Genomic DNA, 16,544 nt, shown 5'->3' on the forward strand with positions numbered 1-16,544 from the left:
CACATAGAATGATCTGACCACATACATGCTTATACAAAATAAATTTTTTCTTAGAACACCAAAATTCCAACCATTCTGTCAACTGCCTTAGTCCCCTGGTGAGTAATCTGAAACAACTTCTATGTAATATAAAAAGAATTGGCATGGCACATAAGGACTACAAAAAGCAGAATACAATTTAAAACATATTTGTAATTCAGTTCTGTATAAAATATACACAGTAAATCTTATTAGTTTTTTTTAAAAAAAATATTTAAAAAAAGGCCACCCTGAATAATGGTTAAAACCTCATCACAGAAAAATGTTTCATCATTTGTAACATTGATAGAAAACGGATGGATTTTTTTTTTTAGAAGATATCTAACTTGAAGAAGTCATTTACTCAAAACTTATTTAAAATTGTAGATAAGATAGTAACTGTGCACCCCTTCTCAAAATGTTTTATCATGAATACTCTAATATGTAACTAAGGACAAACTAAAAGAAAAACGCAAAAAAATGTTTCTCAGGCTTCCCTGGTGGCGCAGTGGTTGAGAGTCCACCTGCCGATGCAGGGGACATGGGTTCGTGCCCCTGTCCGCCGCGGAGTGGCTGGGCCGGTGAGCCATGGCCGCTGAGCCTGCGCGTCCGGAGCCTGTGCTCCGCAACGGGAGAGGCCACAGCAGTGAGAGGCCCGCGTACCGCAAAAAAAAAAAAAAAAAAAAATGTTTCTCAAAATGAGATCCAAAGACCCAACAGAATTCTAAGGCAGGCCCAGTAATGTGCATATTAAACACACTTACTACGTGATTAGTCCACATTCTAAAACTTGAGAACGAATGCCCTAAGGGAAACAGTACCACTTAAAAGCAAGATGATAAACATATTTCTGATATGTCAAAAATTTCCATAAATTTATGATTTGAAGTGAATATTGCTTTTTGTTTTCAAACAAGTTTCAGGTCTTAAGAGAAACATACATACCTCTTAAATAAACACGTAAATTATATAAACATTTCCTTGGAGGTTTTCATTGCTTTCAGACATAGCTATTCAAAGAAAAGAGAGTACATGGCCAGAGACTTTGGAAAAATTACATTTCAAATGAAATGCAGCATCCCCGTGCCCCCCAAAAAGAGGTAATTTAATAAATGCCTACAGATTTTAAATCATTCTAAATTTAAGACTAGATAGCTTTCCTAAAAGTTACATTTTACTAAGATTGGACAATTATAAGTAATTTAAATGATCATGGTTATTTTTTAAGTCCCTTCATAAAAAGAATTAAAAATAAACAACAGAAGGATGCTATCATTGGCATCCCTTTAAATAATAAATTGTTAAACACTAATATTAATAAAAAATAATCTGAAGAACTCTGCCCCTGAAATGTATTCTACTCTGATTACATGTGTTACCTACTTAACAAAAACTCACTTATGGAGCTGGAACTGTGATGAGTGTGAGTGTACGTGCATATCCTGAAGATTTATTCATGTTTACTTTATTATTTTTTCTTGAGTTTCATTGAAGACTCCACAAAAAGGATCCGAAAGTATGGATAATGTGGTTTGGGGAAGAAACAAGCATGGTTCAGACACTATTTGGAAGATAAATTATTTCCCTGTATACTGACTTATAAGGAAAAAATAATATACATTCTGTGTCCACTGGATAATGGAATGCTTTTACATTTGGTAGCAAGTGAGTGCTTCCTTATTATTTAAGTCAAATCACAAAAAGCGACTGTGAGATTTACTGTCCAATAAGAAATAAATATTACCATTGCACTTTTCTGTATCTATTTTAAGTTTCTATTTTTTCCTTTTTATATACTGAGAAGTGTTCCATTTAACCGCATCCTGGGTTCTTTGAACTACATTTATTAACACTCCAGTTAAAGTTCCCACTACAGGGACAAGCTCAGACACTAACCCCGTAACATACTAAAGAAATCACTTGAATCAGTTTTTCAAAAACAGCTAATGATTTGGAATCTGATTCTTAATAAAATGTGCCTATTTTCCTCCTCAAGGAGAATCTGTATTCCCTCATTCTAAGCAAGCAACGTCTTTTATTACCAATTTATAATTGTTGCCTTAAAAAATCAATAATTTAATTTGCTAAAGCAATGATAAAATTTACAGCTGAATTTTTAAACACATAGAACTCAGAAAGTAATAGGTAATATAACAAGTTGTATTTTGCATTACTCTTTTATTCCAAAATTAAACACTTAAATGACTTCATGAGTATGACAAAAATCAGGGGAGGCTTATGATGTAATCCCACCATGTGCCTTAATGCAACAGATAATCTTTTTAGTCAGTACTTCCTTTAAACAAAAAAGACAACTTTGTTATTCATCAGTAGGTTGCTGGATTACCAGTGTAACTAAATTTTGACATGATTGTCTGCAAAGTAGTTTCATTTTTTTTCCATAGTTAAACTTAGATGTAATAATTGACTCTTACAGTCAACAATAGAATATACTGAGTGCTTTTCTTGCAGGTGAAAAATATAAAATGGTTCTTTGCATCCAGGATGGTAACAAGTTTATCCATGCACTAAATGGCAACACAAGCAAAATGCATAGTTGAGAAAGGAGGATCAGACACATTCTTCTGCAGACATCAAAAGAGGATTAATGTACTCAAAACCTTCAAATTCAGACTGATCGATCTTCCTCACAATGTCACTGTTGAAAGAAAAATAATTTTCATCATCAAGATTTCTTTGATTTTTTACTTAAATGGAAAAATAAGATTAAAAAATTTAAAATAAGGCTAATTTATATAAGTTATAGGGGGAAAATCTACAAGTTTTTAGATTAACCCCAAAACATTTTCTAGAAGAATCAGGAATGTTGAAAATCAAAAAAGACTAATAATCCCACGAGCAAGTTTAGAACCAAAAAGTAGTCCAAAACTGAAGCCTGGGAATAAACAAGGTACAAATTGTCATAATCCTAGGTAATCTTAACTTTTGACCTGAACGACATTCATAATTTAACATCCAGGTCTGTATTAGTGTGCAATTTAGTAGTCACCTCAACAGCCAGAAGGAAGATGGTGAAGAGAAGGCCCAGAAGAAGTTAACCAAAATGAAAAGACAAGAGGAAGAAGAACACTGAAAGACCTGGAGTGAGGAAGGGTCACCACAGGGAGGCAGTGGGTCACAGGGAGCAGAGAGGCTGGCATTCTGCTACACTGGGCTCCTAGTTTAATTCACAAGAGTATTTCAATCAAATATTTTACTACTTAAATGTTCATACCGGGGCTTCCCTGGTGGCGCAGTGGTTGAGAGTCTGCCTGCCAATGCAGGGGACACAGGTTTGAGCCCTGGTCTGGGAGGATCCCACATGCCGCAGAGCAACTGGGCCCGTGAGCCACAACTACTGAGCCTGCACGTCCGGAGCCTGTGCTCCGCAATGGGAGAGGCCGCGATAGTGAGAGGCCCGCGCACCACGATGAAGAGTGGCCCCCGCTTGCCGCAATTAGAGAAAGCCCTCGCACAGAAACGAAGACCCAACACAGCCATAAATAAATAAATAAACAAAATGACGGAGGAATTATGTTTTAAAAAAAAAAAAATGTTCGTACCATACTGCAGAGCACCACGTTACACAGGACATAGTCTCTTCCTTCAAGAAGAGAAGGAAGGTAGGTACTTCACATAACAGAAAGCAGTACCTGCTAAGTTTCCTACACGACAAGCTAAGTTCTACTCTAACCACAGTTCTAAAGAAAAAGGTGACTTCTACTTGGAGAAATCAAGAAAGGCAGCATCATTCCACACTTACTGAATGGAATTATGAAAGATTATGGTAGGTCTGGGGAATGCCAGTAATTTATTAGAGTTAGAGCACAGGAATAGAAGGGTGTTAAGTGGCAGAGGACGTTGGAAGGAAGGTAATGGCTAGCTCAAAGACGCCAGTGATGTTTACACTAAGTAGGTCCACCTTGATCCATCAAAGGTCTGGTTACATCTGAGGTAGCTCTGAAAGATGGGGAAGATTTCAATAGGTGAAAAGGAAGGAGCAATAGAGAGGAAATGTTAACAGCATGCTATCAGGGAATGGTGAGTAACTGAGCCTGACGAGAACGCAGCGTTTCTGTTAGAGTATAGTGAGAGATATGGCTAGAAAGTCAGGCTGAAGTAGATGGTGGGAGGCCTTAATTACTAACCAAGGGGATAGACTTTTTCTGCTAGGCAATGTAGGAGTTACTGAAGGTTTCTGATGAAAGGAGTTAAAGAACTGGAGTGGTACTTCCTGAGTGTACCGAATAGGCTGCAAAGTAAAGAAGGAGTCAATTAGGATGGCATGATATTCTACGTATGATCTGAGAGAGCCGGGCTGGGCTTATGGCAGTGGGAATGGAAACGACACACGTGATGAAGTAAAGCAAAAAGAGACGAGGACTTGGCTGCTGAAGGTATTATATAGTTTGGTAAGGAAAAGTTAGAGTCAACAACCACTGACTCAGCTCTTGGATCCGAATGCAGGACTGCACGGTGGTACAACAAGCAGAAAAGGGTAAATAAAAACAAGGACCCGAGTGAGAACAATTTAGACTTCGTATGTTTGAGGTGCGTATCTGACAAACTAGGAGAGATGTTTAAACTAGCAGAGGGAAATGCAGCTCAGGAGAGATATCACGGCGGGGGCTAGGAGCTTTAGAAACCACCGCTCATTTATTCTTCACAGCACCTTGGGAGGTAGGCAATATGAGAAGACACAGGCTCAGTGAAGTTATGCAATTCACACCCAGGGTACCCAGCTGGTAAGAGGTGGCGTTGGGATTCAAATTCCTATCTTTTGGTTAAATCCAGTGCTCTTTCTAATACACAATGCTGCCAGATATAATGATTTGGGTACACCTCTCCCTCCTCTAGTAGCCAGTAAGCTTTCTGAGAGATTGGCCTATGCCTTGATCGTCTTTGAATGTGCAGTACTTAGCATAGTGCCTTTTGCTCAAGAATTGTTTGCCAATTTAGCTGGGAGTCATTTAATAGCTGGTATGCATGCTACGGGGTTGGCTGAAATCTCCAAGGTATAAACTGCATATAGCAAAGAGAAAGCAGTCATGAACAGAACCACGGAGCATCCTAGTCTCAAGGGGACAGGGAAAATAAGGTGACAAGTGGTTAAAGAGATGATGCAGAAAGAAGGTAGGCAGTGCCAACTAAAGCAGGCCATGAGTGCCAGATGCTTTACTGACATCGGAGGAGATGGGGGCAGATCAAAAAATGCTTTAGGGCTTCCCTGCTGGCGCAGTGGTTGAGAATCTGCCTGCCAATGCAGGGACACGGGTTCATGCCCTGGTCTGGGAAGATCCCACATGCCGCGGAGCAACTAAGCCCGTGAGCCACAACTACTGAGCCTGTGCGTCTGGAGCTTGTGCTCTGCAACAAGAGAGGCCGCAACAGTGAGAGGCCCGTGCACCGCGATGAAGAGGGGCTCCCGCTCGCCGCAACTAGAGAAAGCCCTCGCACACAAACGAAGACCCAACAAGGCCAAAAATAAAATAAATAAATAAATATTTAAAAAGCTAAAAAAAAAAAAGCTGTAAAATTGAGAAATTAAGAAGCCAATTCAAACTTCAACAGGTGAAAAAGCAGGTTAAATTGTAAGAGGTTAAAGTGTTGGCAGCAAGAAAGTGTAAGATAATCAATGTTGACTACTCTGAAGGAATTTAAGAGAGATGGTACTTATTTATTTTTCTTTTACCATAAGCATCTATCAACTATTTTTGAAAAAGCTCGAAGATGAAAGGAAAATGAGAAAAAAATGTGGTGGTTCAAAGAAGTGGAAAAAATTAGGATATTTGAACATGTTTATAAGTAGAGGGAAAGAAGCTGGAAAAGAGACGTTAAGGAAGGTAGAGTAGTGGAGATAACTGACAAAAAGGAACCCTGGAGGAAAAGGGGAGAGTACCCCTTGCCTTCCAAGAACCGGGAAGAAGCAAAAGCTTGGGAAGAGTTAGAGAGCAATTCTGAGATGCAAGGTGGTCTGGTGACAGCTGGAAAGGGAGCAAGCTCACAGCAGAGAGGTCTCAATCCTGGCAGTCAACTCAAGGCAAGGTTAATGCAGTTAGAGTGATGAAGGCAGGGGTAGGACTGAAGGCTTCTAAAATGTAGAGATAGTTTAGAACAGCTGCGGTGAGGAACGTGATAAGAACTGACAGGATGTAAAAGTAAACTGACTGCCAAGCAGAAAGGGCTTTATGAGCTGAGAGAATGAATCTGTAATGACAGGTGAAGGATCAAATATCCCCAAGTTATCCTAAACTTTAAAAGATACAACATAAACACAAAAAGCATGTCAGATCACTGCTGCCTGGACGTGATATGTTGATGTAATCTTTTAAAAAAGTAATTTGGCAATACATATCAAGAGCTTTAAAAATTTTGCGCCCTTTGACCTAATGCCCCGTCTGGGAATCTATCTTAAGGTAATACTCAGGAACTCAAAGATGGTCATCATCAAAATGGTAAACAGTGCAGTGGAGTGGAAAGAGCACAGGCCTTAGTCAGACTTGGGTTTGAATCCTGGCTCTGCCACCTCATAGCTGCATAACTTTGCTTAACCTCTCTGAGCCTTGGTTTCCTCATCAGTAAAACGAAGATGATGACAACTAGGTTTACAAGGTTGTTGTGAGAATTAGAGATAATACACGTAAAGCAAAGAAGAAAATGACAATTACTGTTTTTATAATTGTGTAATTCAAACATCCCATAACTGAATGATTAGATAAAATACAGCATAATCTGATAATGAAACACTGTGAAGCCATTAAAAATGGGACTTCCAAAGAACTTTAAAAATATTTTCAGTCTATAGAACTACTTACTCATCATCTGGAGTGAGCTGGACAGGTTCATTAGTAAACTGAGAATCAAAGTTGTCCAAACCAAATTCCCCAGAAATATTTGGTTTAAAGGGAGGTACCACCTGCTTTTGCTCCATCTAGAAAAGACATAGTGGATGACAGCTCAAGCCTGCATTCTTAGAAATAGTCCACCTCTACATTTCTCCTCTGTCCTCAGCTATTTCCCAGTCTTATTAAAATGAGTCCCTAGGCATTGTTCTACAATATTCACAATGATGGAAATAATTTACAAATCTGAACATTGATGCAGGCCTCAATAATATTACAACCTGCTCCATTAAATTAATGTTCTAAGCTTTTACTGTTTCAAAAGCTTTTTTAAAAGCACTGAAGACAGTGGTTTTAAATTATTTAAGCTGCGATATACTAGTTTCTCAATATTCTTTTAAGTTAATAAATTTTGGCCCAAGAAAATAATGAAACCTAATATATTAAACAGTCCAATTTACATACCATATCCCAATCAACATTTCGGAAGAATGGGTGTCCCTGAATATCAGCAAATCCTGTTTGAGGATGACAACCCAATCGTTCCTTTGGGTCCTATGGTGGAAAGAAATGTTTCAAGAACTGGGTGAATATCCTGCTTTAGAATAAATCATCTTTGTGACCTGTGTTTTGTGTCTATTATATGATACCTTTATGTCTGAACTCAGAATGGTCTACCTTTCTTTTCTAGAAAGTGCAACACTAGATACTCAAATGAGTATCTGAAGCTTGTGACAAGTAAGATTTCTTCATGGCTCTCTCTCCAGCTGTCCTTGTAATTCAAGTGGAGAGATGTCGCCACACCCTGCTAAAGAAAAATGGGAGGAAAAAGAACAGCAGAATCAGCTGGGCAGCATCCAGCTCTTTCTTTCACATGGGTTAGAGCGATAGTCAAAATATGCAAACCCCCAAACTTTACAAGTTTGTTTTTTAGCTCAATTTAAAAGCCCTATGCCCAATTACAACAACCATAATCTGTGTATAGCGCAACAATACAACCATTATTTGAATCAATGGACTGAGAAGCGGCCTGCAACTTATAAAATTATCATGAATGAGAACATGTTCCCATTTTTCTTTGCAGTAAAAGGCATTTTGTTTTGCATATTGACATTTCTCACCTTCACTTTTCACTGTGTTAAAGCTTAGGTTTCCAGTTTAAATCTTTCCTCACATAAAATACTCATTTAAAACAAGCTTGAATTTCTTATTTTATTAAAATTCATCATTATCTTATCTATTTATCTTAGAAAATAAATGCAGGGCTTCCCTGGTGGCGCAGTGGTTAAGAATCCACCTGCCGATGCAGGGGACACGGGTTTGAGCCCTGGTCCAGGAAGATTCCACATGCCATGGAGCAACTAAGCCCTTGCTCCACAACTACTGAGCCCGCAAGCCACAACTACTGAGGCTCGTGCTCCTAGAGCCCGTGCTCTGCAACAAGAGAAGCCATCGCAATGAGAAGCCCACGCACTGCAACAAAGAGTAGCCCCCATTCGCTGCAACCAGGGAAAAGCCCACGCAGCAATGAAGACCCAACAGAGCCAAAAATTAAAAAATAAATAAAATTTATATATAAAAAAAAAGAAGTAGTAGATTGGTGGTAGAGAGAGGGCTCTTTAAATAAATAAATAAATAAATGCATATCAGCCTACTTTCTACCTACCATTTATTTAAAATAAGATTTTAATGTAAGAATTGGAAAATTGGTTGGTGTGGAAAAAACCTACACATTTGGTGTTAGAAGTGTTATGAGTAAAGATGGTTCAGAATCGTAATCTTAGATAGATCCTAAAACTCTTCTAGCCTACCAACTGCAACGAACAACAGAATTTTCAGATGTTCAGATTTTTTAAAGCGCCAATGATAGCATTTCATTTCTTCTGAATATTATCTAATTATAGGGTTGTGATATGATAATCTGCAGGGAACACTACTGCACTAAGTGCTCAATAAGTTAAGACATTCTATGAATAATAATCTAAAGAAAACTGAAAACAAGAGCTGAAAGTACAATTGAGGCTATCCTCAGAGATGCAATTTTTCCCTGAGTACATGGTATTTTTCATTTACATTAAAAACACCATATGTAATATAAAGCTGGGAGTAAATTATATTGGCAAAATGGAAAGAACACCTCACCTCAGGATCTAATTCTGTCAACCTACTCTTTGCTGAAGAGACAAGTTCCAGATCTAACTGAAAAATTACATACTCTGATGTTTTGGAATTTTATGTTGCCTGAACCTCTCCTTACCAGCTTCATTTGTATAGAGATAAATCACTAAAGATTTTATACACAATTTATACCTTGTTGAGGAAGCTCTTCAGGACACTTGCAGCTTTTACAGACAAAGAACGTGGTATGCGAATTTGTTTTTCCAAAATAACTAGAAAGATAAAATTTACGGCGTTATATTTAACTTTTACAGGGCTTTAATCTTTATATTTTTATTATGAGGTACTTAAGGCATTCTAGCAGAAAAAAACAAAAACATTACATACACTACCTAAGTATCCTGTGTACTTTCCCAGTCCCATTCCTCTCCTTCCTTCTCAGAGACAGCCTCTATCTACTCTGAACAGTTTTTATCATTATATGCATATGTTTTATTCTTTGACTACCTTACCTTAGTTTCCTCATCTGTAAAATTGGAATAAAAATAATTCCTGATTCATTGGGGTGTTATGAGGTTTAAATGAGTTAGTATCTGTAAAATGTGTGGCACATATTACTAAATTCGATTTTATTAGACGTTGTCAAATTATTCTCCAAAGCTGTTCTGTCCATTTTCACTCCATTTTCATTTCACACCAGAGTTCCAGTTGCTCCATATCCTCACCAGCACTCGTATTATCAGACTTTCAAGTTTTTGCCAAATGTGTAGGTAGAAAATGGTAGCTCATTAATATTTTCATGTGCACACCCCTAATTAGCAGTAAGGTTGAACGTCTTTCCATATATTCCACAGTCAGCTGGATTTCCTGTGACATGAAATATCCATTCATTTCCTGTGACGGCCTTAATCATGAAATGTAGAATTTTATGGCAGTCTTCGCACTTCTTTGGACTGTGTGTTGGTTGGGGAGGGGTCCTTGTGCTTGTCTGCTTGTTTCCGTTCTGTTCAATTCTTTGTATTTCCAATTGTGGGGCTTTTTTCTTCACCTTTTGATCCCTCTTATCTTCTTGGTACTCTACTTTTTCCCCATATTTCTGTTGGACTTATGCATTCAGCTTTGTGGTCCAGGTGAAAAGACTGTCCTCTCCAGCTACACAATTCTTTCCCCCAATCTCTGTGACGTACAATCTGAAGGAACCTCTTTGTTATGATTTTGAGTATGAGAAGGTAACTGGCAAATGTGAACAGACTAAGAGGTAGGGAAGGATAGATCAAAACAACAACAACAACAACAACAACAAACTCAAAGCCTCACGTGTTAAGGACTATATTGTCCAGATTATTCTCCTCTTTCTTACTCAAAGTAATAACTTGAGCCATCCTCATTCATGCTCTAGAATAGATTATTCACAGTGAATCTCTGTAAAACACTGCAAATTACCTTGAAAAAGATAATCCTCTGTGTTTTGATCAGGGTTATCAGAGCTCCCAACAATATCAAATGGAGACCTTCCTGCCATCATCTCAAACATTAGTACTCCAAGAGCCCACCAGTCGACGCTGAAACCTTCAAAAAGAAATTTTAAAGCAACAAATTATCCATTCTGCATTCTAAAAAGTCAGTAATTTGAGATTCATTTTATTACATAATAAAAAAAATAAACATAATGAAAAAGTAAACTCGAAATGCATTACAACTATCATGGTAGGCATGGAGGATTATAGGAATATTTCACTTAACAAAAAGGGGAGGTACCTAAAAGATAACTTTAAAAATAAAATATGGAAAATGGAACATAAGTTTCGCTTCCCAAATATGTCTGTAATTTCAGACTCATAGCCTGCATCTAATATTTTGTTTTGAGGATATAATGAAATTGTATTTGAGAATAACCTTCCTTGATCCGAAACGTGATCTTCTGCTAGCTGACTGAAGATCCTTAAAGGACTTTGGAACTGGATTATGAGCAGCTATCAGAAATACCCATCCTCCTTTACAGCTGCTGGAATCAAAGGGCCAGAACCCAAAGGGTCAAATGTTTTCTTGAGATAACCATATCTTCTGGTTCCTGGCGAGCAGGCAATCTTTCCTCCATCTTTCAGATTCCTGGGGGAAATACCCTAGGAAATCTGAACCATCTTCCAGAGGTTTATGACTCTGGAGTCACATGGCTGATTAAATCCCAACTCTGCCACTTTCCAGCTACATGACCTTGGGCAAGTTATTTAACCTTTCTGTACATCAGTTTCCTTGTTTGCAAAATGTGAATTAACAGTGCTTACCTCACAGGATTATTAAGAGGATTAACAGTTAACATATGCAAACTGCTTAGAATAGTGCCTAGTACTCTTAAGTGCTTGCTACTAATAAAATATTATTCAAATTTGCACCCCCAAATACTGCCAAGGTCCCACCATCTCTGATTTCAGAATTTGGGGGTTTTATGTAGGTTTTAAGAAGATCAAGAAAGTTTATGTTAATAAGCTCAGTATTGAAATACTATAGTGTACTATAATGCAATTGGTACCATATTTAACCACCCTTCTAGCACATAGCCAAAATACCACCAATTTATTACCATAATCTTCTCCTCGTAAAATTTCAGGAGCAATGTAATTAGGAGTACCACAGAAAGTGCTGGTTGTATCTCCTGGCCGTAATCCTTCCTTTTATTAAAAAAAAAGAAAAAAAATAATAAGATGCAAAATCTGTTTTAAATTCACCTCTTTTATTTCATCTATCATATAAGGTCAGCATCTATAGGTAATATATTGAGCTTAAATAAAATATCACTAGCACAGTTGCCTTTACTATTAAAATCATGGGTTGCTACTAAATACCTTAAAAAAAAACCTGTCCTCATTAGATGTAGGTAAACAGTCAGTTCAATTAAGATAAAAACTGCACTTAAAATAATTTATACTCAAGTAAAATTATAATAGAAAAACTTAAATTACATGAGTAAAAGGAATCATATTTTATGAAGAAAAGAAGCTCTTTAAATCCCACCTCCTAACACAACCACTGCTGGCATTATGATGTTTCCCTTCTGATCATTTCTCCTAAGGCACACGTTTTTTGGTTTTGTATTTTAATAGCTACAGGATGGAGGAAATTAAGGTAAAACACACTAATATGTACAAATAGAGAAACTACACAATAACAAATGGAACAATCACCAAGAAGTTAAAACAAACTTGTATGCAGCTAACAACACAGCCTCAAAATACAACTAGTAAAAATGGACAAAATTAGTAAGAGGACTTCACAATCCCTGCTGTTGCCTGAATGTTTACATGCCCCTAATATTCTTATGCTGAAGCCCTAATGTGATAGCATTGCGGGGGGGGGGGGGGCTTTGGGGAGGTAATTAGATTATAAGGTTTGAGCCCCATGATGGGATTCATGTTCTTATAAGAAGAGAAAGAGAGCTAGCCCCTTTCTCTCTCCCCACCATTTGAGGATACAACGGGAAGACAGCCATCTGCAAACCACAAAGAATGCCTTTACTCTTCTGCAAACCAGGAGGGGTGCCTTCAGACACCAAATCTGCCAGCACCTTCATCTTGGACTTCCTAGTCTCCAGAACCATGAGAAATAAGTGTTTGTTGCTTAAGCCACCTAATCTGTAGTACCTTGTTATAGCAGCCTGGACTGATAGTACAATCCCCAATCATGACAGGTAATTTTAACACATTTATATCAAAAAATGGTAGGTCATACCAACAAAAAAATTAGTAAGCAGAGAAAGATTTGGACAAATGCTAGAGTTTAAAATATGTATAGTTTACATACATATAGAATATATATATCTACGTGTATGTGTGGAGAAACGGAAAAGGAGGGAGAGACTCCTTGAATGCAAAACAGAGATTACATACCCTTTTTAAAGTACATTTGGGATACTGACCAAATACTAAGGCATAAAAGAAACCTCAATAAATTTCAAAGGACTAATATCATTCAGACCATTCTTGCGCCACAGGCAATTAAATGAGAAAGAGCCAAAACAATCTTGAGAAAGAAAAGAGTTGGAGGAATCAAGCTCCCTGACTTCAGACTATACTACAAAGTTACAGTAATGAAAACAGTGTGCTACTGGCACAAAAACAGACACATAGATCAATGGAACAGAAAGAGAGAGTCCATAAATAAGCCCATTCACTTGTGGTTAATTAGTCTATGAAAAAGGAAGCAAAAGTATACAATGGAGAAAAGACAGTCTCTTCAATTAGTGGTGCTGGAAAAACAGGACATCTACATGTAAAAGAATGAAATTAGAATATTTTCGCACACCATATACAAAAATAAACTCAAAATGGATTGAAGACCTAAATATAAGACCAGAAACCACAAAACTCCTGAAAGAAAACATAGGCAGAATACTCTTTGACATATATTGTACCAATATATATATATTTTTGATCTATCTTCTAAGGCAAAGGAAACAAAAGCAAAAATAAACAAATGGGACCTAATTAAACTTAAAAGTTTTTGCACAGCAAAGGAAACCACTGACAAAATACTACTGGAATACTACTCAGCCACAAAAACGAATGAGATTTTGCCATTAACAACAACATAGATAGACTTGGAGGGTTATTATGCTATTGAAATAAGTCAGACAGAGAAAGACAAATACTGTATGCTATCACTTATACATGGAATTTAAAAAATAAAACAAACAAATGAATATAGTAACAACAACAAAAACAGACTCACAGATATAGAGAATAAACTAGTGGCTACCAGTGGGGAGAGGGAGAGGGAGAAGGAAGGGACAAAATAGAGGTAGGAGATTAAGAGGCACAAACTACTATGTATAAAATAAATAAGCTACAAGGGTATATTGTACAGCACAGGGAATATAGTCCAATTTTATAATAACTATAAATGGACTACAATCTTTAAAAACCGTAAATCACTATGTTGTATATCTGAAACTTACATAATACTATAAATCAACCATACCTCAATTAAAACTAAAAATAATAAAAAGATAGTCTAAATACAAGCTGAATAATACTAAATATACAATTAAGCGTCTGCTTTTTTTACTTTATAGCTATGTAATTTCCCATGTAATTACAGACTTCGTATTACTAATAACTACAAATCCAACTCAACATATGTACCTAGAATCTAACCATTTCCCTATTGTTAAATTACATGGTACAAAATTCCAAACAAAAAGGTTGGGGGGGAAGATATACACTAAGAATCAAGCCTTCCTCCCATTCTTGTCCCTGACGCATCCAGTTCCAGCTCCCTAGGGACAGCCACTGTCATGAGGTTCTTATGTGTTCCTACAGAGATATTCTGGGCGTGATGTATGTATCTGTCTTCAAATTTTACACTATTATATATAACACTAACACAAACATCTAGAAGAAATATTTAGTAATATATGTTGTGACTCCAAGGATTTTTTAAAGATCTCTAACAGGGATATATATGTTATTTTTGTATACAGGCATACATGGAGATACTGCAGTTTGCTTTCAGACCCCCATTTATGACATCACAATAAATTGAGTCACATGAATATTTTTGGTTTCCCAGTGCATATAAAAATTATGTTTACACTACACTGTAATCTATTAAGTGTGCAAAAGCATTATGTCTAAAAAACAAAGTGAATACCTTAAATAAAAAATACTTTAAACACAACATTGTAAATCAACTATATTTCAATAAAAATTAAAAAAAAAACTTTATTGCTAAAAAATGCTAACAAGAACTTCCCCTGGTGGTCCAGTGGTTAAGAATCTGCCTTCCAACGCAGGGGATGAGGGTTCAATCCCTGGTCGGGGAACTAAGATCCCACATGCTGCAGGGCAACTAAGTCTGCACGCTGCAACTACTGAGCCCACATGCTCTGGAGCCCATGCACCACAACTAGAGAGAAGCCTGCGCGCTGCAGCAAAAGATTCTGTGTGCTGCAACTAAGACCCAATGCAGCCAAAAATAAATAAATAATAAATAAATAAATATTGAAAAAAAATGCTAACCATCATCTGACAACACAGGGTTGCCAAAAAACATCAACTTGTAGAAAACGCAATATCTGTGAAGCACAGTAAAATGAAGTATGCCTGTACAAAGAAATACGAATGTGATTTAAGTTGTTTTGTATTATGGGCAATGGCTTGACATACAGTCTCATGGTGAGTGACATGCACTTTCAAGGTAAGACTCAGAGGCAAGGGATGCAGTCTGTTAACTTGTAAAAGAACTATACTAAATCATTCACCTTTTGACTGGATATCTGAACATAGGCCCATCAGCTAAATTATTTACAGCATAACATAGATATTATTATAACACACCCTGCTGATAAAAAATAGTTAAAGGCACATCAATTCACAAAATAGCTGGTTTTTCAGTCAATTAAAAAAAATCAATGTTCATAAAATATTCCAAACATAACTCTGAAGATGTTAATTGCAGTTTTCATATGCCTCCAGTCATCACTATTCTCTGCATTCTTTTTAAACTTTTTTAATACATTTTATAAAGTCTTTATTGAATTTGTTACAATATTGCTTCTGTTTTATGTTTTGGTATTTTGGCCACAAGGCATGTGGGATCTTAGCTCCCCGATCAGGGATCAGACCTGCACCCCCTGCATTGGAAGGCGAAGTCTTAACCACTGGAACGCCAGGGAAATCCCTCTTTTTTTTTAATATATTTATTTATTTAGGCGACGCAGGATCTTCATTGCCGAGTATGTGATCTTTAGTTGTGGCATGCAGGATCTAGTTCCCTGACCAGGGATCAAACCCGGACGCCCTCCACTGGGAGAGTGGAGTCTTAACCGCTGGACCACCAAGGAAGTCCCTGCATCCTTTATATAAAAGTATCTAGTGAGAAACTGAAGAAATTAAATTAATTAAACCTGGAGAAACTATGAAAAAAAACTTGAATGATTTAGATTTACCAAAGAATAATTATAAGGAAAAAAAATTTATCCAATATATGCCCAAGGTCAGACATTAGGTAAGTTTAAATACTGATGTTAAGTCATAAGATAAGAACATTCAAATTTCCAGCGGATTTATTTCCCATAAGGTTTAACATCGGGCGTAAATATGTTAGTTGGAAAAGAAACAAAGTACTGTTGGTTAAGTCTCTGAACACAAGTTCCAATCCTGGTGTTATTTCCTACTAATAACACCAAATAGCTCCTGGAGAAGGAGGCAGAAAAGGAGGTAAGCAAGACAACCAACTTAAAGAACTACTGAATAAAACCTCTCAGATTTATCAAAGATTGTGATTAATTTGATTGAGGATCTCTGGAAAGAATGGGAATATATAACAAACCATTATTATTTTTCATTAAGAGTAACAAAAAGATCAAGTGATTTTTCTCTAATAATATCTTCCAGGCAAAACAGGATGCCCAAATTTCTTTGAATAAAAAGAACCAGGCTCTGGAGGCACTTCCCTCAGGTGAATGGGGAAAGGCAAATAACACATTCACATGCTTGTTGGCAAATTCACTGTGTGAAGATAATTCGGTCCCAGCTATTTTGACAAGGAGAGTAGCCCCCTACACATCTC

General features: G+C 37.0%; 1 protein-coding gene across 1 annotated transcript in view; it reads right to left on the reverse strand.

The window, feature by feature from the left end:
- Nucleotides 1–293: 293 nt before the first annotated feature.
- PRKCI (protein kinase C iota) overlaps nt 294–16,544 on the reverse strand; it is a 78,200-nt gene continuing 61,949 nt past the window's right edge. The window contains exons 13-18 of the mRNA XM_082840061.1: nt 11,560–11,647; nt 10,422–10,547; nt 9,171–9,250; nt 7,326–7,415; nt 6,834–6,949; nt 294–2,677 (exon numbers count right to left, since the gene is read on the reverse strand). Coding sequence (XP_082696187.1) covers nt 2,590–2,677; nt 6,834–6,949; nt 7,326–7,415; nt 9,171–9,250; nt 10,422–10,547; nt 11,560–11,647 — 588 coding nt within the window. The 3' untranslated portion in view covers nt 294–2,589. The remainder of the gene's footprint in view (nt 2,678–6,833; nt 6,950–7,325; nt 7,416–9,170; nt 9,251–10,421; nt 10,548–11,559; nt 11,648–16,544) is intronic.

This window comes from Leucopleurus acutus, assembly GCF_964270905.1.
Source record: "Leucopleurus acutus genome assembly, chromosome: 5".
In the NCBI taxonomy this organism is placed as follows: Eukaryota; Metazoa; Chordata; class Mammalia; order Artiodactyla; family Delphinidae; genus Leucopleurus; species Leucopleurus acutus.